General features: G+C 49.1%; 1 protein-coding gene across 1 annotated transcript in view; it reads left to right on the top strand.

Moving 5' to 3' along the window:
- The first annotated feature begins 1,199 nt into the window (after nt 1-1,199).
- DCAF12 (DDB1 and CUL4 associated factor 12) overlaps nt 1,200-26,297 on the top strand; it is a 33,180-nt gene continuing 8,082 nt past the window's right edge. Inside the window, exons 1-6 of the mRNA XM_056848820.1 lie at nt 1,200-1,287; nt 6,682-6,936; nt 20,657-20,863; nt 21,724-21,784; nt 23,859-24,052; nt 25,159-25,224. Coding sequence (XP_056704798.1) covers nt 1,219-1,287; nt 6,682-6,936; nt 20,657-20,863; nt 21,724-21,784; nt 23,859-24,052; nt 25,159-25,224 — 852 coding nt within the window. The 5' untranslated portion in view covers nt 1,200-1,218. The remainder of the gene's footprint in view (nt 1,288-6,681; nt 6,937-20,656; nt 20,864-21,723; nt 21,785-23,858; nt 24,053-25,158; nt 25,225-26,297) is intronic.

Genomic DNA, 26,297 nt, shown 5'->3' with positions numbered 1-26,297 from the left:
TTATGTGAACATTATTGTAAGCCCCCCTGAGTGTTGTAATGGCAGGATCTAAATATTTTACGATAAAATAAGGAAGGCCTATGGTTTTATTGCCCCAAAGTAATCCTGTGCATGAAGCTACCGCCTTCCTTATTTATTTACTTAATTAAAACATTTAGTCACAGGACCGGATCTACATTTTTTATGAAGGGGGGCAAAAGTACAAATCGACCCCCCCATGTTATATACCTGTTGTTTCTTTGTATTATCTGCTGCCCCGCTGCATGGTGCCTGGGGCAGGTGCCCCCTGGCCCCCTTAGATTGCACCCTGCTTAGTCTCTGCCTTTCTACCTTGCAGAACTCAAGGCAGCTTGTATCTGTCTGTGTTATGGTGACCCTATGAATGAATCAGTCAAAAAGGGCAAGAGTCCAGTAGCACCTTAAAGACTAACAAAAATATTTTCTGGTAGGGTATGAGCTTTCGTGAGCCACAGCTGAGCTGTGGCTCACGAAAGCTCATACCCTACCAGAAAATATTTTTGTTAGTCTTTAAGGTGCTACTGGACTCTTGCCCTTTTTGACTACTGCAAACAGACTAACTCGGCTACCCTCTGTGAACTATGAATGAATGTCCTCCAAGGCAATGTACATAATTACAATGTACATAAAACAAGGCTCATACAATTACAACGTACACAAAACTACAATGTACATAAAGCAATAATTTATTTTATTGGATTGGAATAATGTGAATAAAGTGGAACGCGACAGGGTCAAAGGGCAGCCTGGCCCAGGAGCCCAGAAGCCTCCGTCCCCTGGCTAAGGAAACCCGGAAGCACCGAAGCTGACCTTCCCCAAAATGCCCTGAAGGGGGCTCCCTAACAAACACACCCACGAACGCTCCAAGGGCGCTTTGGCCAATCAGCGGCCGAGGGCCGCGGGGCCGGCCTCCCGGAAGCGGCTGGGCGTCGCCGGGCGACGGCGCGCTGCTGTGGCGCAGCCGGCGGGGCCCGGCCGTAAAGCGCGGCGGCCGTAAAGCGCGGCCCCCTTCCGCCGCCGCCGGGCGCAAAAGGCCGTGAGGGGCGCCCGGTCGGTCGGTCGGTCGGCAGCGGAGGGAGGCCGGCCGGGAGGAAGGGAGGCCGCGAGCGCGCCCGCCCCGTCCCATGCCCCGTCGGCGCCGGCGGGCGGCCCTTGCCTTCCCCTCCCCCCTCATGCGGGGCCCGGGCCTCCCCGCGCGACATGGCCAGGAAGACAGTTAGCAGGAAGAGGAGAGCGGCCGCCCCCGCCGCGGGGCCCGGCGGAGAGCAGGTGGGTGGGAGGCCTGGGGGGGGGGGAGGGACCCGGGCTGCCCACCACCCCGCCCTGAGGGACCCCCCCTCCCAATAATCCCCTTTTCCTCCTGAGGGAGGGGTCTCGTTTCGGGGTACCTCGAGGTCATCTGGACTGACCCCCGCCGCCGCCCGGACGAGGCTTCTTCAGCGCAGGCGTCTGATTTAGGGCATGAGCGTTTCGTGGGGCCATGGGGAGAAGCGCCCCCCCCGGAGCGCCCCCCAGGTCCGTTTGATAGGTCTCCCCGCCCCCGGTGCTTCTCCCCCCCCCCAAGCAACCCCCGCCTGGTGACTTCTCTGTTAGCCTCCCCGAGGGATAGACTGCTCCTCGCCATGGAGGTTCCGGGAAGCACCCACCCGGAGAGCCCCCAGGGGCCGTCTGGTGTGCCTTCCCCCCCCCCGAGCCTGCCGCCTCCAAGCAACCCCCGCCCGGTGACTTTTCTATTAATCTGCCTTCCCCCCCCCCCGAGCGATACACTGCTCCTCGCCATGGAGGCTCTGTGTAGGGCACGGTGTCTGCCCGGCTCCTTCCCGTTGCCTGCCTCCCGGCAGACGGTGCACACGTTACGGTGGACTCGCACGTGTGCATGCCCGCATGGATGGGCGCCCGTTTGCAAGCCCGAGGCGCGGCGTCTTCCCTTCAAAAACGCCGCTGGGGACCCCAGCCTTTCGGAGGTCCCTTTACGCCCCATACACGTGTTGAAGGTAACGCGCGGATTGCTCAGCGGGCGTGCCCGAAAAGGGGCCGGGGAGCCCTGCCGTGGTCTCCTTCCAGCGAACGCGCGTTGCCCCGCTCATCCGGGCGAGTAATTCCCGTGGGAATCGAACGTGCGGGTGGCCCGACGCGTGCACTGAAGCCCCTCCACCCCCAGGTCCCGACTCGGGGCTTTATTCTCGCTTTTCGCGCCGAAAGGCGTGGCGCCCTTTCCGAAGGCTCGTGGCCTCGGGACGCTCCGCGCGTTCCCACACGCGTGCCCGGGTTGCACCCGCCTCCCCGTAACGTGTGTACCGGGCTCGAACCCTCTCCGTGGAGGCCGCCGTCGCCCCCCCCTCCGCCGGGGCGGGCCCGGCGGGAGGAGGCCGAGGGTCCCCCTGGCCCCTGCTTTGCAGCCCGTGCTTGCCAGGAAAGGGCGCGGGTCCCGAGGCGCCCCGGGGGCCTTCCTTGGAGGCCGGTGGTCGGCTAGGGCGGAGGAGCCGCTGCATTTCTGGGGAGGGGGGGTCGCGAGGGGGCCAGGCCCGCGCCCCCCCTTTGCAATGCCCCTCCTTTGCAATGCGCGCCCCCCCGTTTGCAATGCCCCCCCCCGTTTGCAATGCCCCCCCTTTGCAATGCGCGCCCCCCCTTTGCAATGCGCGCCCCCCCCGTTTGCAATGCCCCCCCCGTTTGCAATGCGCGCCCCCCCGTTTGCAATGCGCGCCCGCCCCAGCGCCTGTTTGCATTCGGTATTCGGAGCCTCCTAACCGCCTCGGCCCAGCGACCGCATCGCGCCCCCCCCTCCCCGTTTGCAAACGGCTCCATGCTGCGGACTCCGTGTAAACGCAAGGCCGGCTGGCCGGGCTGGGTGTTCAAGGGGAGCCGGCAGGTCGGTGGGGGGGGGATGATGGGGGAAGGCCATGCTAGAGCAGGGCTGAGCCCCGGGCTTGCAGGTGGGGGCTCCCTTGGGCAGACAAGGACCCCACCCCCACTAGCGTGGCAAGAAGCGGGAAAGCATCTCTCTGCCTGACATCTGGTCTTATTGGGGGGGGGGACAGTCCTATGAGCCCCAGTTGTAAGCTTCAAGGGTTGCAGGCAGAGCCAGTGCCAGTCATTTTTGCGCCCTAGGCAAGGCTAACGACTTGTGCTCCCCCCCCCCAATTACTAACCAATTTTGATTGCAGTGGTCAAAAAGGGCCAGGGTCCAGTAGCACCTTAAAGACTAACAGAAATATTTTCTGGTAGGGTAGGAGCTTTCGTGCGCCACGGCTCACTTCTTCAGATACCACTGCGAATTAACCAGTTTTGAAAAACAGATGCCTTGTAGAAAAAAATAAAAGCGCAAAATGTTTTATAAGATGTTATAATTAATTCTGCTGCATGGCACTGTTGTGGTACTTATCTCAAAATGAACAAATATAAATTGTTGGTTGAATTTCCCCCCAAGAACCTAATTTGTTTCAAAACGGGGCCCCTCAGGCCAGTTCTGCGCCCCTCTGAGGTCTTCGCCCCAGGCGCCCGACCGCCTAGTTCGCCTAAGGGTAGCACGGCCCTGGTTGCAGGAGAAAAAGATTTACCTGCCTCTTTCTCCACCGGCTCTAGGTCTTGGAATAGGAAATTGTGTCGCTTATTTATTGGAAATATTTAATAGCCGCCTTTCTCCCTTATAGAGCTCAGGGTACCTTAAAAAAGTTGAAGGTAGCCCTCCTGTGCAAGCACCGGGTCATTACATTACATGGGGTGACGTCACATCCTGACGTTTACTAGGCAGACTTTGTTTACGGGGTGGTTTTACCAGGTTGATAATTGCACATATTTTATATGGGAGACATGTACAGCCCAGTATAATAACTTGATACAATCTTACCAGATGTTTGTATAATTGGTAATATATTATACAACCTATATACATGCCTGGTCTGACATATATTGTCTGAATATCTGTAAATGTGTGTATGTTTTACATGGGTTTCAATTGACCACTGAGGAAGGCCAAATAGGCCGAATCACGTCTGGCTTGTGGTTATAGATGTCAACCTTAGGCAATGCCATTGTGCTGTTTTAACGTTTTTAAAATAATTTCTATCTTGTCATAGTGCTTTAAATAAATTATATTTTCATTATATATTTTATTTATCCCACCCAACCTTGGGTACCCAGCTTCTGTTTTCTAGGTTGCATTTCATTCCCCTCTTTTTTTCTTCTACGGGGTGGTTTGCCAGGGCCTTCCCCAGTCATCTTCCCTTTACCCCCAGCAAGTTGGGTACTCATTTTACCAACCTCGGAAGGATGGAAGGTTGAGTCAGCCTTGAGCCGGCTACCTGAAACCGACTTCCGTCGGGTTTGAACTCAGGTCGTAAGCAGAGCTTTGACTGCAGTATTGCAGCTTAGCACTCTGTGCCATGGGGCTCCATGGTACTTTACAAACATAAATAAAACACATCAAATAAAAATATATTAGAAATTTAAAACAGAATAAAAATGTATTAAAATTACTGCTCAGGACTGCTACTAAGCTTAACAAATGGGTTACTAAATAAAGGCGTCTTCAGCTGCCTGCAAAAGATTGAAAGTGAGGGGGCCGTGGGCACCTCCTGGGGAGGCTGTTTTGCCATTGTGGGGCTACCACTGAAAAGACCCTCTCTAGCGCACCCATCAGATGCACTTGTTTGGTCGAGGGGACGGTCAGGAGGGCCTCTCCTTGAGATCTTAATTCTTGGGCAGGAACGTATGAGAGAAGATGGTTCTTCCGATACCCCGAGTCTCAATACAGTTCGAATCTTGCACACTCCCTTTTATGTTGCAGCTTCAGTGGTTTGGCCTGATAACTGAAGCTGGACCCTCCCCCATTTTAACAACTTGGTTTCCTCACGACAGTGTTTAACACTTAACACGCCCCATGTTTCCTCCTCCAGCCCTCTCAACTCTTTAATTCACAAGACATTTAAGATCAGGATCTTAAATGCGTATCCGCGTGCTTCTAAACTGGGAGACCACGTCTTAGCTGGGTACCCAAGGTTGGGTGGAAAAGATAAAACTGTACAATAGAAAAATATTTTTATTTTAAGATGCTTATATCTCTGTGGAAAACAGCGTGGTGTAGTGGTTAAGGGCGGTGGTTTGGAGTGGTGGACTCTGATCTGGAGAACCAGGTTTGATTCCCCACTCTTACACATGAAGCCAGCTGGGTGACCTTGGGCTAGTCCCACTCTCTCAGCCCCATCTACCTCACAGGGTGTCTGTTGTGGGGAAGGGAAGGTGATTGCAAGCCGGTTTGAGTCTCCCTTAAGTGGTAGCGAAAGTCGGCATATAAAAACCAACTCTTCTAAAAATTATAAAACCAAGGCACAATGGCAACTCATAAGGTTGATAGACCTGAACCACACAGACCATACGTGTTTCGGCCTACAGGCCTTCCTCAGTGGTCAAATAAAAACATAATGCATACACAGGTATTAAACAAATGGATGACCATATATAGATAAATAACTTTATACCAGCCCAGTCATGCGTATAGGATGTATAAACAATTTGGAATTAGAAATCCCTCTATGTAGAATACCTTTAAGTTTAAGTTGTTCTTCCCTGGGCCGTATAGGTCTCTCATACAGAGTGTGCATGCAAGTATCAACTTCGTAAAGTACATCTTGGTTCAGTTAGAGAAACAAATCATTGTGTTTTCTCCAAGCCATCCAAAGTGGTGGTTTGATCATGACAGGCATATATTTAAAAGTATTGCAAAGTATTGTTGGAGGCAAATCCCTTTCAAGCTGTTAATAGGATTGTAGGACCTTATTAAGAAAAACAATCAATGTACTTCTTACTGTGAGGTTTCTATCTGTTAAAACACTTAAAATAAATTTTATTATTTCTTTACTGCAGTTAATTTTAAACAAAGATGCTTTCTGAAGGCTCACAGTCTAAATTTTAATAATACTTCAAGGCCAGTGTGGTGTAGAGGTTAAGAGCAGTGGTTTGGAGTGGTGGACTCTGATCTGGAGAACTGGGTTTGATTCCCCACTCCTACACATGAAGCCATCTGGGTGACCTTGGGAAAGTTACAGCTCTGTTAGAGCTCTCTCAGCCCCACCTACCTCACAGGGTGTCTGTTGGGGGGAGGGGAGGGGAAGGGAAGGTAATTGTAAGCCGGTTTGAGTCTCCCTTAAGTGGTAGAGAAAGTCGGCATATAAAAACCAACTCTTCTCTTCTTTGTATCCCTGAACATGAAACAAGCGGAAGGACTGATAGGGGCTCGAATGCTGTTAAAGTATTTCTACCCCTCAGGCTTATAATTGATGTTATATTGCTTTAATTGCCGTGGTTTCCTCCAAAGAGACCCTATAGGTTTTTGCCTTTGTGGGAATAACAAAAGTGGCTACAGATCTTCTGCAGAACTGGGATTTCCTGGGTTCTCTGGAGGAAAGTCTTTTCACTTAATACTGGCTTAAAAATTAAATTGAAGGCATGTCTTTGAAATCCCCCTGGGTACTATAAGCTTCTTCATTATCTAGCTCACCTGTTTGAAATAGGAGGGTTGATCTGGCCCAATCAAGGATGCCTGATGTTACCTTAAATTTATTATTCCTCCTTGAGACGCAGGTGGCGCTTGACATTTCAATACATATCTATTGCAATGTAACTCCCAAGACAATATTCAGTTTGCTGTTGATGCTTTCCCCATAGTATGGCTGGGATCACTCGGTCCACAAAAGGAAGCGGCTCCCTCCGGTTAAAAGGTCTCTGGTGTGCTACCTGAAAGGAAGGGAGGTGCGCCTGCAGAATGAGTCCAGCTACCACCGGCTCTTGCACGGGTACGCAGCCCAGCAGCTGCCCAGCCTCCTGAAGGAGCGGGAATTCCACCTTGGGACTTTGAACAAAGTGTTTGCGTCTCAGTGGCTGAACCACCGGCAAGTGGTGTGTGGGACGAAATGCAACACGGTAAGTAACAGGTTCTCTCAATAGTTCCTTGATTCCCCCCCCCCCCCGTGTATTAGCTGTAAGTGCAGTAAGTTATCAAGAGTCGAAATCTCACCTCCTGTATCTTTTGGTATTGGTGTATGTATTTAAAGTTTATAGTTAGCGTTCCGCAGCTGACAGGCTCTTAAGGTGTATAAATCACAGGATAACATATACTATTTTTAAAAAAATCAGAAAAAAATGCAGTGACCTTTCTTGATGCGTGCAGGACAGTATTGAAGGAAAATAAGTTATCTAAATATAGATACGCCATATATTTTCTAAGCTGCCTCGGAAGCAAAATGCTGAAAGGTTGGGTATAAATTTCATAATTAAATTTTAGGATTAAATGTGGTTGCAAATTGGTTGTTGCCTAGTGGTTTCAGCTACCTTTGAGGACAGACCACAGCTGATGGGCAGAACATCTGCCTCTGTGGCTCTGTTCCATGTTCAGTGTCTCAGCTTTGTTCCCCAGCATCTCCGTTTTAAAATATTTCCATTAGCAGGACTGCCTGAGAACTCTCAAAGATGCCCCCCCCAAGTCAATCTGAGGAAACGTTACTGAGCTAGATTCGGTGTCCCCAACATGGTGACCACCCGCGCCTTTCCTTGTGCCCAGCAAGGGTTTTTAAAAGTGGGTGGTGCCAGGTGGGACTTCTGCCCAGCAAGACTTCTGATTGGCCGTTGGAGATTTCATTGGCTGTGCAGATTTTAAACATTGTTGCCTCGGCAGCAGCTGCCACCACAACACAAGGATCTTCACTGTGCGATGGAAGGTAAGCCACAGAAGTAATTTAGCGGTGGGCTCTGCCTCCTGAAGCATGCCTATCATGCCATGCCAGAGGTGCCCGCAGGCTCGAAAAGGTTAGGGTCCTCTGAGCTAGATAGTTGGATCGATGGTGTAAGCCAATTTCACATGTGTCAGTGATGCAATTCATTTCTAGGTGCAAAGAACGCACCTTTGGGTCACTTTCTGGTAGTGCTGCGTTTTCTGTTAGGTGAGCTTTTGTGTTCAAAGTAATGTAGCTTTTTAAAAAAGATGAATGTCTTGAAGTGAACTCTTTTAAATACATGTCCCTTCAGTCTTAACGTTTGTTTAATACATCTTAAGTTTCTTCACTGCACATAGTTATGGGGCCACTAGGCACTTTCTCCTACTGAGGCTCCAGCGTCTTGGATTTGCGGGTTATTTCCTTGCATCATCCGGGTAGGCAGGACCAAAATCTTTGAACTTCCTGTCTTCCCCTTGGCGGGAAATAGCCTGCAATATCCCAGTTCCGTCCTGCCTCCGAAGGGTTAGCAGGTCGCAAGCACAGCTCTGTGCTTACTGAGTTGGAATTTTTGCCTTCCATCAGCGTTTTTTCTTCAGCTCCTTGTGGTCTTTCTGCTATCATCTGTCCTCTGTGTGTTTGTTCCTTTTGTCTGTGGTGTTTTTTTTTTTTTTTTAGTTTTTTTTTGGGCGGCTCTTTGATCCCCGGTGCCTCTGTCCTCCGGAGATTCAAAATGGCGGACGCTGCTACCGAGAGGGAGGACGACCTCCTCTCGGTGACCGATTACCAACTCGGTCTGGTGCAGTCCGTGGCTAAGGAGCCAAATACTTCCAATGCCCGCGATTGCGGTGCTTTAGGAAGTGAGGGGCAGGAGCGTTCTGGAACAGCCCCGGAGGAAGCTACCAAGGCAAAAAAGGCGCGCAAGCCGGCATCGCTTAAAAAAGCCGCGCCGGTTCTTCAAGCTCTTCGCAAACGCAAGCGCAGCCACAAGGTAGCCTCATCCCCGAGAGCCGGTAAGAAAATTCCCGCCTCCTCGGTCGCGGCAGTTCCCGCTCAGGACGCAGTTGCCGGAGGATCCCCTCCGGTTCCTCACTTGATGTCCTGGCCTTCGGGAGCGGGTAATCTTAATTATGCCGGTTGCGCCCCCTTCCATGTGGCGGCGGGCGCCTTCTTGCCCCCCTCCTTTCCTCCGGGCGGCCATTTTGGGACCTACCCTTCTGCGGGCGGCCATTTTTCTCCCAGCCTCGTGGCTGCTAACTCTCAGTCAGCGCCAGTAATTCCAGATGCGGGGGGCCCTTTCCCACCCCACTCTAGTAGTAGGACCCTTACCAGGGAAGAGGCTGATGATTTAATTAATATTGCCCTTCAAAGGCAATGGTTTGCCTTTCAAGCCCACCAAGCCCGTTCGCAGGTTTTGGCAGGGCAAGGTTCAGTGGACTCCCCGACCGCTTCATCTAATAAATCTCAGTCTACAATAGATAGGGTCGATTCCTCCCATGTCAAGAGTTCTGCATCCAACTCTCAGTGGCCTACCAAGGCAGCATTAAAAACCCGGGTCCTGGTACAGGATGAGGATTCTCAAGTCTCCTCTCCAGAATCAGAGCAGGAGAAAGAGGAGGGGGAATTTGAGACAGATGAGGAGGAGGTTTCCACAGAGGAGCCTCAGGTTCGTTTGTTTAAGGATGAGGATTATCAATCCCTTTTGGCTAAAGCCATTTTAGCTTTGGACCTTAATGAGGACTCTTCGGAGCCTGAGCCTTCTCAACCTAAATTGAAACTAGGTGTAGCGGAATGTTTTCCTCGCCAATCTGTCAGACACAATTTGGTTCCGTTTCCTGAATTTTTTCTGAGGGCAGTGCATGATGAGTGGAACAATCCTGCCGCAAGCAGACAAACTCCACCATCTATTAAAAAACTTTACAACCTTGCCCCTCATGCCATGAGCCTTCTAAAGGTTCCACTGGTTGATGCTCCTATAGTTGACTTACAATCTCCAGGTCTCGTGCCTGAGGATGGATTAGGATCCCTCAGGGATCAATTGGATAGAAAGGCAGAAGCTCTTACCAGAAAGGCTCATGAGAACTCTGCCCTGGCGATCCAGGCCAGCGCAACTACCTCCATATTTGCCAGAGCCTCTTTTCTCTGGGTAAAAAAGATCCTTCAACTAATTCCACCTGATCAACATAGAGTAATTGGGGGCTTAGAGAGAGTGCAAGCTGCAATTACCCTGATGGCCGATGCTTCCCTGGACACCATGTCCTTTACTGCGCGTGCCATGGCATCTATGACTCAGGTTCGTCGGGCCCTTTGGCTCAGGGCCTGGCCGGCGGACTTTAAGGCGAAGACTAATTTGATGGCTTATCCTATTCAGGAGGGCCGTCTCTTCGGTGACAAATTAGAAAAAATTTTAATTGAGACCAAAGATAAGAAGCATGTAATGCCAAAACAGTTCAAGAAAGACCCTAGATTTTCAGGGTTTCAGTCCTTTCGTCCCTCCAGAACCCTATCCAAGCCTCGCTCGGATTTCAGGAGAGGTTCATGGGGTTCCTCCCGTCCCTTTCGTAGGGGGGGTGGGTTCTCCAAAAGCCGGAATCAACAGTCTCGTGCCGAAAGAGGGGATAAACTTACAAAATCTAATCCCCAGTGACGCCAATCTATTACCAGTGGGGGGAAGGCTTCTGTTCTTCAGTTCCAGGTGGGCAGCCTCGAAGCCGGATCGTTGGGTCTCCCAAGTCATATCCTCGGGATACCTTCTAGAATACTCCTCCCTTCCGAAGGATCGCTTTATACAGTCTCCAGTTCCCATCAACACGGAGAAGCTCAACAGAACTGTAAGAGCTATACAGCACCTTCTTTCTATTCAGGCTATAGAGCTGGTCCCCACTCTCGAGAGGGGCCTGGGAGTATATTCCTTCTTTTTCACAGTCCCAAAAAAGAATGGGGACTGGAGAGCCATCCTAGATTTAAAATACCTGAACAGAAGGATGGCTCGAAGACATTTCCGCATGGAAACGGTAAAATCCATTGTGGAATCCCTACTCCCAGGTACCTTCATGACAGCGGTGGACCTGACCGAGGCCTACCTGCACGTGCCCATTCACACCTCGCACAGACGCTTCCTGAGATTCACCTTTGCCCAGAACCATTACCAATTCAGAGCCCTGCCCTTTGGTTTAGGTCCCGCCCCCAGGGTCTTTTCCAAAATATTAGTTACTCTGATAGCCATTCTCAGGCAGGAAGGTGTCCAGGTGCATCCATACCTGGACGACATTCTGATCTGTGCTCGTTCAGAACCTCAGTCCAGGCAGCACACGGACAGAGTAATCCAGATCCTTCAGGATCACGGTTTTCTCATAAACTTTGCCAAAAGTTCCCTATCCCCTTCTCAAACAATGACTCATCTGGGAGTTCGTATAGACTCTTCCCTCAATACGATCTCTCTTTCCCAAGAACGCATGCTAAAATTGAAACATGCAGCAGTCTCTACAGCCAGAACCAAAAGGGTCAAGGTTATGTTTCTAGCTCATCTTCTTGGGCTAATGATCTCATGTATAGGTATAGTCCCGTGGGCACGTTTCCACTCCAGACCCTTGCAATGGCAAATCCGTCCTTTTCAGAGGGACATAGCCATGAAGAGGGACAGAACAATCTCTCTTTCCCAAGAAACGCGCAGGAGTCTCCGATGGTGGTCAGATCAGGTGAACCTGACCAAATCCACTCCTTATATCCACAAGGACCCCATTCAAATTTTTTCAGATGCCAGTTTGCAGGGGTGGGGAGCCACCCTGCTTTCTCACTCAACCCAGGGCAAATGGTCCAAAGGGGAGGCCTCTTTACACATCAACATTCTAGAACTGAGGGCTGTGAAGTTAGCTCTCAAAACCTTTGCCCCCCTTCTCAGGGACCAACATGTTTTAGTTCGAACCGACAATGTAGCCACGAAAGCCTATCTGAACAAACAGGGAGGCTCTCGATCCTCCTCCCTTCATCGGGAGGCAGTTCAGATTTTTTCCTGGGCTCAGACAAACATCAGATCCATTCGGGCAGAGCACATCAGGGGTGTAATGAACCTTCAAGCGGACAACCTAAGCAGGCAGTTCGCAGACGAAGGGGAATGGTCCTTAGACCAAGTGGCCTTCTCGCAGGTTACTGCTATCTTCGGAATGCCCCTTGTAGACTTATTCGCTACCGCAGAAAACTGCAAGGTAAGCAGGTTCTTCTCCAGATTCTACCACCCAGCAGCAGAAGGCATAGACGCCCTCCTAACTCCTTGGCCTCAGGGTCTACTCTACGCCTTTCCCCCCCTGCCCATTCTTCCCAAAGTCCTGAGGAAGATCAGACAAGAGCAAGCCCAGGTTCTCCTAATAGCACCATTCTGGCCTCGCCGTCCTTGGTTTGCCACCCTGCGGCAGATGTCTGTTCAGGAGCCATGGCCAATTCCAACCCATTGGGGCACATTACGCCAGGGACCTCTGATCCATGCAGACCCTCACTGGTTCTCCTTGACCGCCTGGCGCTTGAGAGGGGACACCTTTTAGAGAAGGGTTACTCAAAGGAAGTGGTAGACACCATAATTGAGGCGCGTAAGCCTTCAACAAGGCGCATATATAACACCTCTTGGAAAGCCTTCGTTCGTTGGGCCAAGCGTAAGAAAGTGGATCCTCTGCAACCAGGGGTCCAACACATTCTTGATTTTCTACAGGAAGGTCTTAGACTCAAACTCTCTGCTTCCACCCTAAGGAGGCAGATAGCGGCCATTTCCACTGTAGTACCAGTGTTAGAAGGGATTGCCACTGCGAAACACCAGCACATTCTTGCCTTTTTAAAGGGAGTTAATCAAACACAACCTCCGGTGGTTCATAGATTCCCTTCCTGGAGTCTCAACTTGGTGCTTAATGCCCTCACCAAGGCTCCATTCGAACCGCTACGATCGGTCCACATTAAATTTCTTCGCATGAAGGTTCTATTTTTAGTTTCTATTACTTCTGCCAGAAGGGTTTCGGAAATCAGAGCCCTTTCTATTCGCAAGGGCCTATGCACCTTCCATAAGGATAAGGTTGTCTTAATTCCAGACCCTACCTTCTCTCCTAAGGTCAATTCCCAGTTTCATAGGAGACAGGAAATAAACCTCCCTTCCTTTTGCCCTAATCCGTCAAATTCAAAAGAACGTTCCTGGCATAAGCTGGACGTGCGTAGGGCTCTACGCATTTACATAGAGAGAACACAGGATTTCCGTTTGTCAGACTCCTTGTTTGTTGGAATCAGCAACCCCAGGAAGGGAATGCAGATGTCGGCTTCGGCCGTTAGCAGAACCCTTAGACTGTGCATTGTTCAGGCCTACAAGGCCACTGGAGTCTCTGCTCCGAAAGGCATTACTGCGCACTCTCTACGCAGCGCAGCTACCTCGGCGGCCTTTGACCATCAAGCCCCGGTTGAGGAGATATGTAAGGCCGCTACCTGGTCGTCTGTATCTACCTTCATAAAGCACTATAGGGTGAACACATGGTCCTCGGCTCAGGCCGCCTTCGGCCGTAGGGTCTTACAACATGTAGTGGAATAGAGTGCCCTTCCCACCCATTTGGGAGCTCTTGGAGGTCCCGCAAATCCAAGACGCTGGAGCCTCAGTAGGAGAATGGAGCATTGTTTACTCACCGTGAATGCTCCTTCTCTCCTGAGGCGAAGGCGTCTTGCCCGCCCGGCACTGTTACAGTTTTTTGGGGTTCATTGTTATGTGTTGTTCATGTTATTGTTGTCAAGGAGCTTCATTCGTTCCTGTCTGTTAGTAGCTTTGCAAGTTTGAACTGAGATATTGCAGGCTATTTCCCGCCAAGGGGAAGACAGGAAGTTCAAAGATTTTGGTCCTGCCTACCCGGATGATGCAAGGAAATAACCCGCAAATCCAAGACGCCTTCGCCTCAGGAGAGAAGGAGCATTCACGGTGAGTAAACAATGCTCCATTCGGCATAATCCTTGATTATGTGGTGGAGAGAGAAAGAGAAATGTGGCAAATAACTTAATTCCCAGTTCCAGGTTGATTCTAAATTAAGTGGTGGTGCAGTATCCTGACGTAACACCAGGATAGGCTGATGAACAAAAGAGCGCATCATCTGATTGCTGAGTAGCAGGTAAACCAGGAGAGAGGTGACTTTAGGGCTGGGGCTCATCAGGGGAGATACCATGGAGTATATCCTCCAAAGCTGCCATATATTCCTATGAGAGCTGGTCTCTTCTGAAGATCCGTTGCAATTCCAGGGCGTCCTCCAGGCCATTCCCAGAGTTTGACAACCCTAGGGATTGAGCCTAGGGCAGGGGTGTCAAACATGTGGCCCAGAGGCCGGATGCGGCCCCCGGAGGGCTTTTCTCTGGTTGCCAAGACCTAAGGCAACCAGCCCCCACTCCCCCTCCCTTTCTGGGTTTTCTGGGGCTGGCCCCGCGAGCCCAGCCGGTGACCCTCCCCAGTCCCGTTCTAGGCAGACCGGGGTCGCTCTGGCCTTGCTCGCCCACCCAGCAATCCCCACCATCCCATTCTGGGCTGGCGAGCCCACTGCAAGCTAGCCAGCCAAGGTAGATACCCCCCCCCCAGTCCAGATCTGGGCTGGCGAGTCAGCTGTGGGCTCACCAGCCAAGGCAGCCACCCCCCCCCCCCCAGTTTAAAATGTAAAAGAAAAAAATTAATGCAAGGGACTAGAGATACTAACTTTATAGAAGATATATGCAAAGCTAATTAATGATATTGTTTATTTTTTACTTATACAAGCATACTTAAAACAATAACAATAAGACTGTTAAATAAAAGAAAATACTGTAAGATTGTTATTGTTGTAAACGTGTTTGTTTTAAGTAAAAAAAAATATCATTAATTAATTGGTTCTTGTAGGTTATCCGGGCTGTGTAACCGTGGTCTTGGAATTTTCTTGGAAAGAAAATTCCAAGACCACGGTTACACAGCCCGGATAACCTACAAGAACCAATGAACTCTGACCGTGAAAGCCTTCGACAATATCATTAATTAACTTTACCTGTGTCTTCTATAAGGTTCATATCTCCAGTATGTGGCATTACTTTTTATAATATTTATTTATTTGGTACACAATGTCGGCCAGACCAAGTGACGTTTATGTTCTATCTGGCCTTCCTAACAAATGAGTTCAACACCCTTAGCCTGGGGCCTTTGGCATTGAAAAGCAGATGTTCCACCACTAAGCCACAGCCCCACCTCTAATACAGAGAGGTACACAGGTTAGAATCATAGAATCATAGAGTTGAAAGGGGTCACCAGGGTCATCTAGTCCAACCCCCTGCACAATGCAGGAAATTCCAACCTACCTCCCCACTACACCCCCAGTGACCCCCACTCCGTGCCCAGAAGATGGCCAAGATGGCCTCCCTCTCATCATCTGCCTAAGGTCATAGAATCAGCATTGCTGACAGAGGCTTCCCAAGTATTTGGAAGTTTGTACTGGTTAGTAGGTGAACGAATTATTGTTCTCAGTCCATCTTTACAGGCAAGCCTTTTGTACCACGTAGGAGATGAGTGCTATTGGAGCCGTGAGGCTGCAAGGACTTAATGTTGGATATAATTTTGGACTGTGACTTTAGTTTTTCTGTAGCATTACCATGTTGCATCAAAAACCAAAAGGAATTCTTGAGGCACCTTAAAGATAATTAGATTTATCGAGGCATAATGCATTCTGCTAAGGAGCCCCGTGGGACAGAGTGGTAAGCTACAATACTGCAGTCCAAGCTCTGCTCACGACCTGAGTTCGATTCCGACGGAAGCCTTCCTTCCTTCCAAGGTTGGTAAAATGAGTACCCAGCTTGCTGGAAGTAAACTGTAGATGACTGGGGAAGGCAATGGCAAACCACCCCCTAAACAGAGTCTGCCTAGTAAACGTCGGGATGTGATGTCACCCCATGGGTCAGGAATGACCGGGTGCTTGCACAGGGGACTATCTTTATCTTTAATGCATTCTGCTAAATCTTCAGGTGCCTTGGGGTTCTTCTTGGTGAGGGGGTGATCCTGGTAAAGCGAGCCTCCAGCTGCGCTTGCAGTTCTTCCCCCTCTGTTTGCAATGGTCCTGTATTGAGCTCTAACTCTTCATGCTGCTTGGGAGCTGGGTCGGTCCGGCACCAAACAACGTCAACCTTAAGTAGTGGATTGGCTTTACCAGCCAGTTGCAGAAACAGTTTCCGAGTGTCGCTATATGGCCCCTGGGCTTTGGCCGCTGCATAGAGAAGAGTCTGTCCTTCCTTTGTGTGGAGTGTCCTTGCTGTTTTAGAACTAAATGTTGATTGCTATATACAAGTAAAGTTATGTGTTTGCTTCTGTTCTGCTCTCTTAAGATTGGGTGTGACTAGCATGCCTTCATTTACATGCCACATGACGTCTTCTGTATTTGTTTGGCTGTTAGCCGTATTTTTAATAAAGTAAGTAACACCACGTGATGTTTGTTGCTTCTGTGGAATGACTTGTTCGGCACTCGTGACAAATTGTTGCTTCCTGGCTTGTTCCAACGTCTCTCCGTGAAGTTCCATTTTGGCTCCTTTTCCATTCTTGGGAACTGAGAAGGCCGACCCAGACAGGGCGTTGTGCCAGATCCGGCTGGGTGAACTTTGAAGCCTTCAGGTTCTCGCTTCCTGAATCGCAGGCCGGGGTGTGGCACAGAATGGGCCCCTGATGCGTTTTGTGCATCCAGGTTTAGACCCCTGCATGTGACAAAGTTTTCTGAGCGCCCTTTGGCGAGTCACTGTCCGTTGAGGGATGTTGAGGGTAAAATGGGGATTAGATTGTAAACCCCTCTCCATCAGCACTCGGGCTGAAGCAGCTGGGATGCTTTTGTGCTGCTTGTCTGAAAGAGGGCCGGTGTTTGACCCTGTGCAGTTTGAAATGTGGGTGACTTAATTCTTCCGTCCTTTAATGGCACAGCTCCTAGCCAATAGGCTGTGAGCTAATAGCACTGAACTGCTAGGCAGACTTTAAAAAATCATGTAATTTATTTAATTGTATATATGTTCTTTAAATTTTCCTCATGTCTCAAATTCAAATAAACCCAAAATAAATTTCACTGCTGGAACTGCGATAGCTGGATCACTACCACCAAGCAGAAATTGTCACTTATTAGCTACAGTCATGTGTAAATCAGGGATTAATGGATTGATCAGCTGTGTGCTTAAGTGCTTATACCTTTTACAATAAAATAAGGCATGCTCCATGGTTTCGATAGATTCTGGAGTGCTGCAGGTAGAATCTTCTGCAACCTAGAAAGGTGTGGGTGGGGGAGAAGTTGTTTGGCTTTGATTCATCCAGTGTCATTTAAAATATATATATTGTATTTAATTCATTTATACCCCGCCTTTCTCCCCAGTGGGGACCCAAAGTGGTTTATATCCTTCTCAATTTTATCCTCACAACAGCCCTGTGAGGCAGGGTAGGCTGAGAGAGTATGACTGGCCCGAGGTAACCCAGCAAGCTTCCGCGGCACGAGGGGGGACTTGAACCTGGATCTTTCAGTGCCTTCGGTGGCAAAGCAGCCGTCCTTGTTAGGAGAAGATCTTTAGACCCTTAATTTAATTATGTGCCTGTTGCAATCCTTGCCAAAGATGTATTTTGAGGGTTTTATTTTTGTTGTATTGTATTAGGTGGTTTGCATTATCTATGCCTAAAAACTGCGTTTGTACTGAAATGGTTTGTGTGTCTTGGGGCAGTGGTGGATTTCCCTCCCTGAGATTCCCAGTTGTTCTTAAAAGGCAGTTGGCATCTTTTACAGCTGAAGCGAAGCAATGTGCCCAGAAAGCAGTGAACGAAGCCTTGGGGAACTGTTATCATCTGACTGTACCTTGTAGCATCTGAGAAGGGCCCTAACGACGTGGCTTTCTCATTATCTTGTTCGTGGTGTTCCTCTGGAGTCGAGCAGGGCATCTGTTCCATGGGCCGTCGCAACCTGCCGAGTAACTCTTGTTGATTCTTCCTTACCAGATATGTAGAAAATGCAGTGGAACAGGATAGATCTGTGTGAAGGCACCCTTAACGAGCTTCTCTGGTGCTAATAGTTTCTTTAGAACATTCAAACGTGCCTATTATAGTTAAGTTCCTGCCTCAAAGTGCAGCCAAAGCATGCTTAAACGGTTTCTTTTTTTTTTCCGGCTTAATTGTGCCTTCACCGTCATGGAGACGGCCCTGGGAACGATGAGATCCAGTGTAGGGCTGGAGAGCTTTTGTGGAGTCAGCAAGTCCCAGTTCCGAATGGCTGAAGTTCATCTGTTGCTCCATTTACGGGCCCTGTCCTCATCAGCCCTTGGAAGGCAAGCCGAGTCAGCCCTGGTTGGTACTTGGCTGGGAGACCACCATGGAAGTCCTGGGTTGCTACATAGAGGCAGGCAACGGCAAACCCCTTTCTTCATCTCCCCTGACCAGGATGGCCCAATCTTCTCAGATCTCGGAGGTTAAGCAGAGGAAGTACAAAAGGAAGTATTTCTTCACACAACGCAGAGTTAAATTGTAGAACTCTCTGCCCCAGGCTGTGCTGATGGCCACCAACCTGGAAGGCTTTCAGAGGGAAGTGGACATGTTCATGGAGGAGAGTCATGATGCATATCTATTATTTCCAGGATCAGAGGGGCATGCCTGTTATCTTAGGTGCTGTGGAACACAGGCAGGACAATGCTGCTGCTGCAGTCGTCTTGTTTGTGGGCTTCCTAGAAGCACCTGGTTGGCCACTGTGTGAACAGACTGCTGAACTTGATGGGCCTTGGTCTGATCCAGCAGGGCCTTTCTTATGTTCTTATGGAGGATGGGGATATCCATTGCTACTGGTAAAAATGGATACTAGTAATTATGCATACCTATTCTCTACAGTATCCAAGGAACATGCCTATTATATGAGGTGCTGTGGAACACAGGGAGGATGGTGCTGCTACAGTTGTCTTGTTTGTGGACTTCCTAGAGGCACCTGGTTGGCCACTGTGTGAACAGACTGACGGACTTGATGGGCCTTGGTCTGATCCAGCAGCGCCTTTATTATGTTCTTATGAACACAAGAGGCAGCTGCATTCATGTCCCTTATTGGCAGACACCCGGTTGATGTGATCTCTAAATAAAAAAACTCGAAGGATGAGATTTCCTTTTTAATAAAATCTTAATCGCTGCTTGTTCTTAGCATTAAGAGCAATTCAAGGCTGGCCAAATCCCAGAAGGGCTGGTTGCTCGGGCACCCAAAATTATGCGCTGTTTCCTTGGAGAATATTTTTCTTATCTGTTGAAAGGCAGCTCTTGCTCATTTTGTCACTGGTGCCGAAGAATCAAAATAGTTCCTCAACCCTCTGTAGGGTGATGATTGACCTTAATTCTCCCTTTTATTAAGGTGACCTGGGGTGGGGGGCGGATTCTTGTCCATTGGGCTCTACTAGAGACATGAGATTTAGTAACCTTCCACGAAAATGTTGAGCATGTAGAAAAGGCTTTCTTATCATAGAATCATAGAGTTGGGCAGGACCACCAGGGTCATCTAGTCCAACCCCCTGCACAGTGCATAAAATTCACAACTACCTCACACCCCCAGTGACCCCTTACTCCATGCCTAGAAGATGGCAACAAAATCCCTCCAGGATCCCCGGGCAATCTGGCCTGGAGGAAAATTGTCATCACACAACAGTGGCAATTCTTCGCCTCTTCATTTAGGTTGTCATTTTGTGGCTGGGGGTGTATGCAGAGGGGTGCGTGGTGCGGGTTGATTCTCAGTAATCCAGAGACCCTCAGATTCCAAGTCTTATAAGTCTTCTGGAAGTGCTTGTAAGACTTGTTTTCTTGTGGCTTTTAGCTGGAATTATGCAGGGGCGTAAGTTGTTTTTAATTCTCCTGCTTTTAACTGCATTTAATTGGTTATAAGAATGCAGCGAAGACCTTAGTACCGTAATACTATTATAATTAAATGACTGATTAAGCTATGCTCTTTCTGTATGTGTGGAGGATCATTATTTAGAGCAGGTAACATTCTGTTTATAGAACCATTTTAAGGGCGCTGAATCAAATGATCCATGTAAGTTGTTTGCCATAATAATAATATGTATATAGGGCTTGGTGTGCATTATTTTGTTCTCATCCTTACAGGCTGTTTTAAACTAGGTCAGTGTGATCTCCATATTGGGTGGGGGGGGTAGGGCCTTATGCCATTTAGTGAATTACGGCAGAGAGGAGGTATGAACTGGCAATTTCCCAGCTCAATAGATGGTTCACAGCCAGTATGCTAGCAGCCATTGCGTCAGAATTTATTTTTATTTATTTTATTTATACCCCATCTTTCTCCCCAGTGGGGTCCCAAAGCAGTTTTGTTCTCTTCACCTCCATTTTATCCTCACAGCAGCCCTGTGAGGTAGGTTAGGCTGAGAGTGTGTGCCCGGCCCAGAATCCCCCAGTAGGATTCCATGGCAGAACGGAGGATTCGAACCTCGGTCTCCAAGATCCTAGTCCGACACTCTAACCGCTACACCACCTGGGCTCTCTGCTGTTCCCTTTCACTGGAATTGTGTTTGATCAAAGTTTTTGCTGAAAGTCTTCTCTCCCAGCATGGTGCGGTGGTTTGAAGCGATGGAGTCTGATCTGGAGAACCGGGTTCGATTCCCCGCTCCTCCACATGAGCGGCGAAGGCTAATCTGGTGAACTGGATTTGTTTCCCCACTTCTACACATGAAGCCAGCTGGGTGACCTTGGGCTAGTCACACTCAGCCCCACAACAGACCTCACAGGGTCTGTTGTGGGGAGGGGAAAGGAAGGTGATTGTAAGCCAGTTTGAGTCTCCCTTAAGTGGTAGAAAAAGTTGGCATATAAAAACCAACTCTTCTTCATCATCATCTGTGGTGAGCTGAGTTATTCAGCCTTGGGGAAGAGCCGGGCCAAACTGTTCTTGCATTTATTTATTTTTACTTTTCTCTCTCAGTTGTTCGTGGTCGATGTCCAGACTGGTCAGATTACCAAGATCCCCATTCTGAAGGATCGAGAGCCTGACATGGTCAACCAGCAGGGCTGCGGGATCCACGCCATCGAACTGAACCCTTCGAGGACCCTCTTAGCCACTGGAGGTGACAACCCAAACAGCCTGGCGATTTATAGATTGCCTACGCTCGATCCAGTGTGCGTAGGAGATGTAAGTTACCCGGTGCGCACAAGGGTGGTCTTGAGGCCTGGCTTAGCCATATCCAACTCCAAATGTTGATATTTTCGTGCAGTGCCAGGCAGCAGCTGAAGGCTAACTTTCAGTGCAATCCTAAGGGAGAGTTACTCCAGTCTAAGCCCATTCATTTCAATAGGATTAGACCAGAGTAATTCTGCATCGAATAGCACTGTTAGGTGCTTCCTGGTTTACAGTCGTGTAGTGTAAGAACGCCCTGATCTGGATGGCCCAAGCTAGCCCGATCTCATCAGATCTCAGAAGCTAAGCAGGATCAGCCCAGGTTAGTACTTGGATGGGAGACCACCAGGGACATCCAGGGTCACTACACAGAGGCAGGCCTTGATCTGGATGGCCCCGGCTAGCCTGATCTCATCAAATCTCAGAAGCTAAGCAGGATCAGCCCAGGATGGAAGACCACCAAGAAAGAATAGGCAGCTGTGCAGAAGCAGGCAGTGGCAAACCATCTCTGAATGTATGTTGCCTTGAAATCTTGGCTGCTAAGCATGGTTGGCCCTGGTTTGTACTTGGATGGGAGACCACCAAGGACATCCAAAGTTGCTACGCAGAGGCAGGCAGTGGCAAAACCACCTCTGAACCACTCTTGCCTTGAAAACCCCACAGGGTTGCCCTAAGTCAGCTGCGATTTGAACACCACAAGGGTAAGAATATAAGAGCTGGCTCTCATCAGGTGTTTTGGATGCCTGCTAGGGACAAATCTACATGCTTGCTTAAGGAAAATATTGAAGAGTTAGTGACATTTGGTGCTCAGGCAAATAAAAGTTTGGCTCAATATCATCTCAGGTCCTCATTTTTTCCCCCTTCTTTCTCCCTAGGATGGACACAAAGATTGGATATTTTCTATTGCATGGATCAGTGACACCATGGCTGTTTCTGGTAATGTTTGCATGACTGCTTATGGCTTTGCTTACCGAGGAAACAAACGCTGGTGTGTTTTAAAGGCCAGCCTCTAAGTATGTCTACCGTCTGCGCGTAAACCAGGGGTCCCCAACCTTTCTGAGCCTGTGGGCACATTTGGCGTTCTGACACAGGGCGGTGGGCGCAGCTGCAAAATGGCTGACACAGGAGGTGGAGCCAACCAATAAACTGTGTTTATTGGAACACAACAGCCACCTCACAGAACAGGCCACAACTAGGCCTGAGTAACTCTAACTCCTCCTCTAGTTACAGTTCTCTTAGAGCTCTCTCAGCCCCATCTACCTCACAGGGGTGTCTGTGTGGGGAGGGGAAGGTGATGGTAAGCCGGTTCAATTCCCCCTTAAGTGGCAGAGAAAGTCGGCATATAACTCTTCTTGTTTTAACACATTGTGTGTATTAGAGTTATATTGAGACGTATATTAACACTGGTGTTTAATGAACGTTTCATCATGCTTGCTCTTGTTTTGAAAGAAGCAAATGCTGTAATTGAGAGCATTCCAATTTAAATTGGTTTAAATTTTAAAAATTGGGCTTGTGTTCTTTTATAAAAGAGAAATCTTTTCTCTTCCCTGATTGCTGATGGACATGTTGCCTAAAATGTGGTGCAGTTTTTTTGCCATGGAAACTGTCACTGTACCACAGTAGAGTCTGTAAAGCCCCAGCAGTATTTGCTTATCAGAGGCAGACTGTACAAACTCATTGCATGCTGAATTCAAGTATTAAGATTTCCCACCAATGCTGACCTTCTGGAGGAGTCCCCTCTCAAGGCCTCTATTCATCAGGAACATCTCCTGCCTGACCTTCACCGTCTAACGGGAGCAAAACAAGTACGGATCTTACTGAGGCCTCATTAATATTATTTTGGCTTTTACCAGAAGAGTTTCCGGTGGGTCGTGCCATTGTTCCGGAATACTGTAGGGAATGATAAACCTGATGTCCCTTCTTGTGATTCTGGGAAGGTTTGGGGGCCAAGGAGCAAGAATCCTGTTCCTCACAAGGGGCCTGTTGATGCTAGGGGTTTTATAGAAAGCTGCACTTTTTATAAGGAACAGCTGTCTTCCAGCTGAGTCTGCAGTATTGGCAGTATTGTTACTAGCCCACATATTTTGAGCACGTTCCCAGATCTGATCGATGTAAGGAACAGAAGCACAGACAGGAGCAGTTAACATAGACCGGACTTGGGATAAGTCATGTTCTGAATAGCGCAAGTACAGAAAAATAGGCACACTAAAGCATGGTGTAGTGGTTAAGAGGGGTGGTTTGGAGAAGTGGACTCTGATCTGGTGAACTGGGTTGGTTTCCCCACTCCTACACATGAAGCCAGTTGGGTGACCTTGAGCTAGTCACAGTTCTCTTAGAGGAAGAGGAGAAGAAGAAGAAGAGTTGGTTTTTATATGCCAACTTTTTCTACTACTTAAAGAAGAATCAAACCAGCTTATGATCACCTTTCCTTAAAGGGCCAGACAGTAGCTGATATGAAAGACCTCTGCCTGGAGAGCTGCTGCCAGAGCAGTCAGTACTGATTTTGATGGTCCAAGGTTCTGGTTTAGTATAAGGCAGTTTGATGTGTTCAGGTCTGGGTTAGAGTAATGAACAGAGAGCCCTTGGTCTTTCATAGAATCATAGAGTTGGAAGGGACCACCAGGGTCATCTAGTCCAACCCCCTGCACAATGCAAGAAATTCCTAATTACCTCCCCCCACCAGTGACCCCCTACTCCATGCCCAGAAGATGGCCAAGATGCCCTCCCTCTCATGATCTGCCTAAGGTCATAGATTCATTATTGCTGACAGATGGTCATCTAGCCTCTTCTTAAAAACCTCCAGGGAAGGAGAGCCCACCACTGCCCGAGGAAGCCTGTTCCACTGAGTAACCGTTCTAACTGTTAGAAAGTTCTTCCTAATGTCTAGACGGAAACTCTTTTGATTTAATTTTCTAGGGGCATGTTCAGTCTTGCTTGAGGAATTTGGCAAGGGATTGTGTGTGTGCGTGTGTTTGTGTATTAATGCATGCTGGGTTATGTTCTCTGGCAGGTTCCCGAGACGGCTCAATGGGGCTGTGGGAAGTGACGGACGACGTCCTGGCCAAGAGTGACGCGAGGCGGAACTTGTCCCGAGTTCCGGTCTACGCTCACATAACACACAAGGCTCTGAAGGACATCCCCAAGGAGAATACCAACCCAGACAACTGCAAGGTCCGGGCGCTCGCCTTCAACAACAGGAACAAGGTCAGAGAAGATAAATGGGCCTACGAGGGTGCAAAATTGCGGCCTTCCTGCTGCCGAAGCTGGGACAGTCAGGAGGGCCTCTTCCTGTCACCTTCACAGTCTGTGTTGCCTGTGGCGAAGGTGCTTAGATGTAGCAATGGGTTGGTGTCCCACGTGATCAGACTCGCTTTTAAAATCCCTGGCGTCTGGCCGTCCCTGGTGTGTTTTGCCATCAGATTTTCAAACATGTTTCTTTGGTCTTGAAGGCTAAATATGGTTGAATTGTCAGAGGGGTTTTTGTCTTGTTTTAAATGGAAGCTCTGGGTACAGCCACGTAGAAGCGTCTGGTGATCAGAGCTTGGACTCTCAAAAGCTTATGCCATGAAAACTTTGTTCGTCTCTGAGGTGAATGCACATGAAGCTGCCTTATACTGAATCAGTCCCTTGGTCCATCAGAGTCAATATTGTCAGACCAGCAGGGGTCTACTCCAGGGTCTCAGGCAGGGGTCTTTCACATCACCTACTTGCCTGGTCCCTTTAACTGGCGATATCGGGGATTGAACCTGGGACGATCTTCATGCCAAGAAGACACTCTGTCACTGAGCCACAGTACTGGACTCGAAAAGCATCTGGCGATACCTGCTGTCCCCTTGTCACACCTGCCTTTACTCTCTTCCAGTACTTTTTACTTTTAATGGTTTGTGGGAGCATTGTGAATATGTTGTTGTAGCATATTTTATTTTCTTAATTTCCGTATTCTTTTAATGATGTATATTTTAACCTGTTGTTATACTGTTTTAGACTGTAATGGCCTACGGCCTTATTCAGTAAACTTGATCTGGATTCTGGATGATGTTTTAGCATGCTTAAAATACTTCCTAGAAATTCTGGTGCTCCTAAAAGCCCTAGAAATCAAGTCGGTATTGCTATCCCCATGTTGCAGATGAGGAAGTCAGAGGCAGAAGTGAGCTATGAGCCCAAGACCGGCGATACGGAGAAATCTGCCAGCCTCTTAGCTACAGTAGAACAAGTGACTACTTCAGAGCTGATTTGGCATCTGATTTGGCAAATGTGACCGTTCTCAAGACAATGCCCCATGGATGATGAACTCTCTCTTCCTCTTCTAGGAGCTGGGAGCAGTGTCCTTGGACGGGTACTTCCATCTCTGGAAAGCCGAATATACGCTAACAAAGGTGACTTCTGATGTCTGCTACGTAGTGGGGAGGGGGGATAGTCTTTCCAATGAGATTACTGAGCTTTCAGCTTGCCCTTCAGTACTCCCAGTCCTCGTCAGCATGCCTGACAGCGACAGGTGGTGGATGACGAACCCGCATACAGGCTTCAAGAGGGAGGCGAAGGAGTGATAAAATGTTTGCCCGACTCTTGCATCTTGTGGGAGATGAGTCAGCCGGCCTGCAGTGGTCTCTGCGTGCCTCCTTCAGAGCATGGGGCAGGGCCAGTTGCAGGATCCTTTAGGGCCATCCTGTCTGCCTGACTGGCATTGTGAAATTGCCGTCTAGACATTAGGAAGGACTTTCTAGCAGTTAGAGCGGTTCCTCAGTGGAATAGGCTTCCTCGAGAGGTGGTGAGCTCTCCTTCCCTGGAGGTTTTTAAGAAGAGGCTAGATGGCCATCTGTCAGCAATGCTGACTCTATGACCTTAGGCAGATGATGAGAGGGAGGGCATCTTGGCCAACTTCTGGGCATGGAGTAGGGGTCACTGGGGGTGTGCGGGGGAGGTAGTTTGGAATTTTCTGCATTGTGCAGGGGGTTGGACTAGATGACTCTGGTGGTCCCTTCCAACTTTGATTCTATGATGGAGAAGGGGAGGGCATCAAGAGGTGGTTATCTGTCGTTTGTGTCTGTTGCTGGGCTGAAGATACAGAACGCTGCTTTATATTCTTCATAGCTCGACAACATTTTGGCTTTCTAATGTGCACCTCCTTCCTTATGCCAGGGTATTTCCCTGACTGGGATGGCCTGGGCTTGCCTGATCTCATCAGAGCTTGGAAGCTAAGCAGGGTCCGCCCTGATTAGTACTTGGATGGGAGACCACCAGGGATGTCCAGGGTGGCCACGCAGAGCAGGCAATGGCTAACCTCCTCTGTTCGTTTCCTACCTTGAAAACCCCATGCAGGGTTGCCATGAGTCAGTTGTGACTTGAACAGCACTTAATTAGTCATCCCTGACCAAGATGGCCCAGGCGAGCCCGATCTCGTCAGATCTTGGAAGCTAAGCAGGGTCGGCCCTGGTTAGTGTTTGGATGA

Source organism: Euleptes europaea, chromosome 4 (assembly GCF_029931775.1).
Source record: "Euleptes europaea isolate rEulEur1 chromosome 4, rEulEur1.hap1, whole genome shotgun sequence".
Taxonomy (NCBI): domain Eukaryota; kingdom Metazoa; phylum Chordata; class Lepidosauria; order Squamata; family Sphaerodactylidae; genus Euleptes; species Euleptes europaea.
The sequence above is the reverse complement of the archived record's forward strand: the minus strand, read 5'-3'. Positions and strand labels throughout refer to the sequence as shown.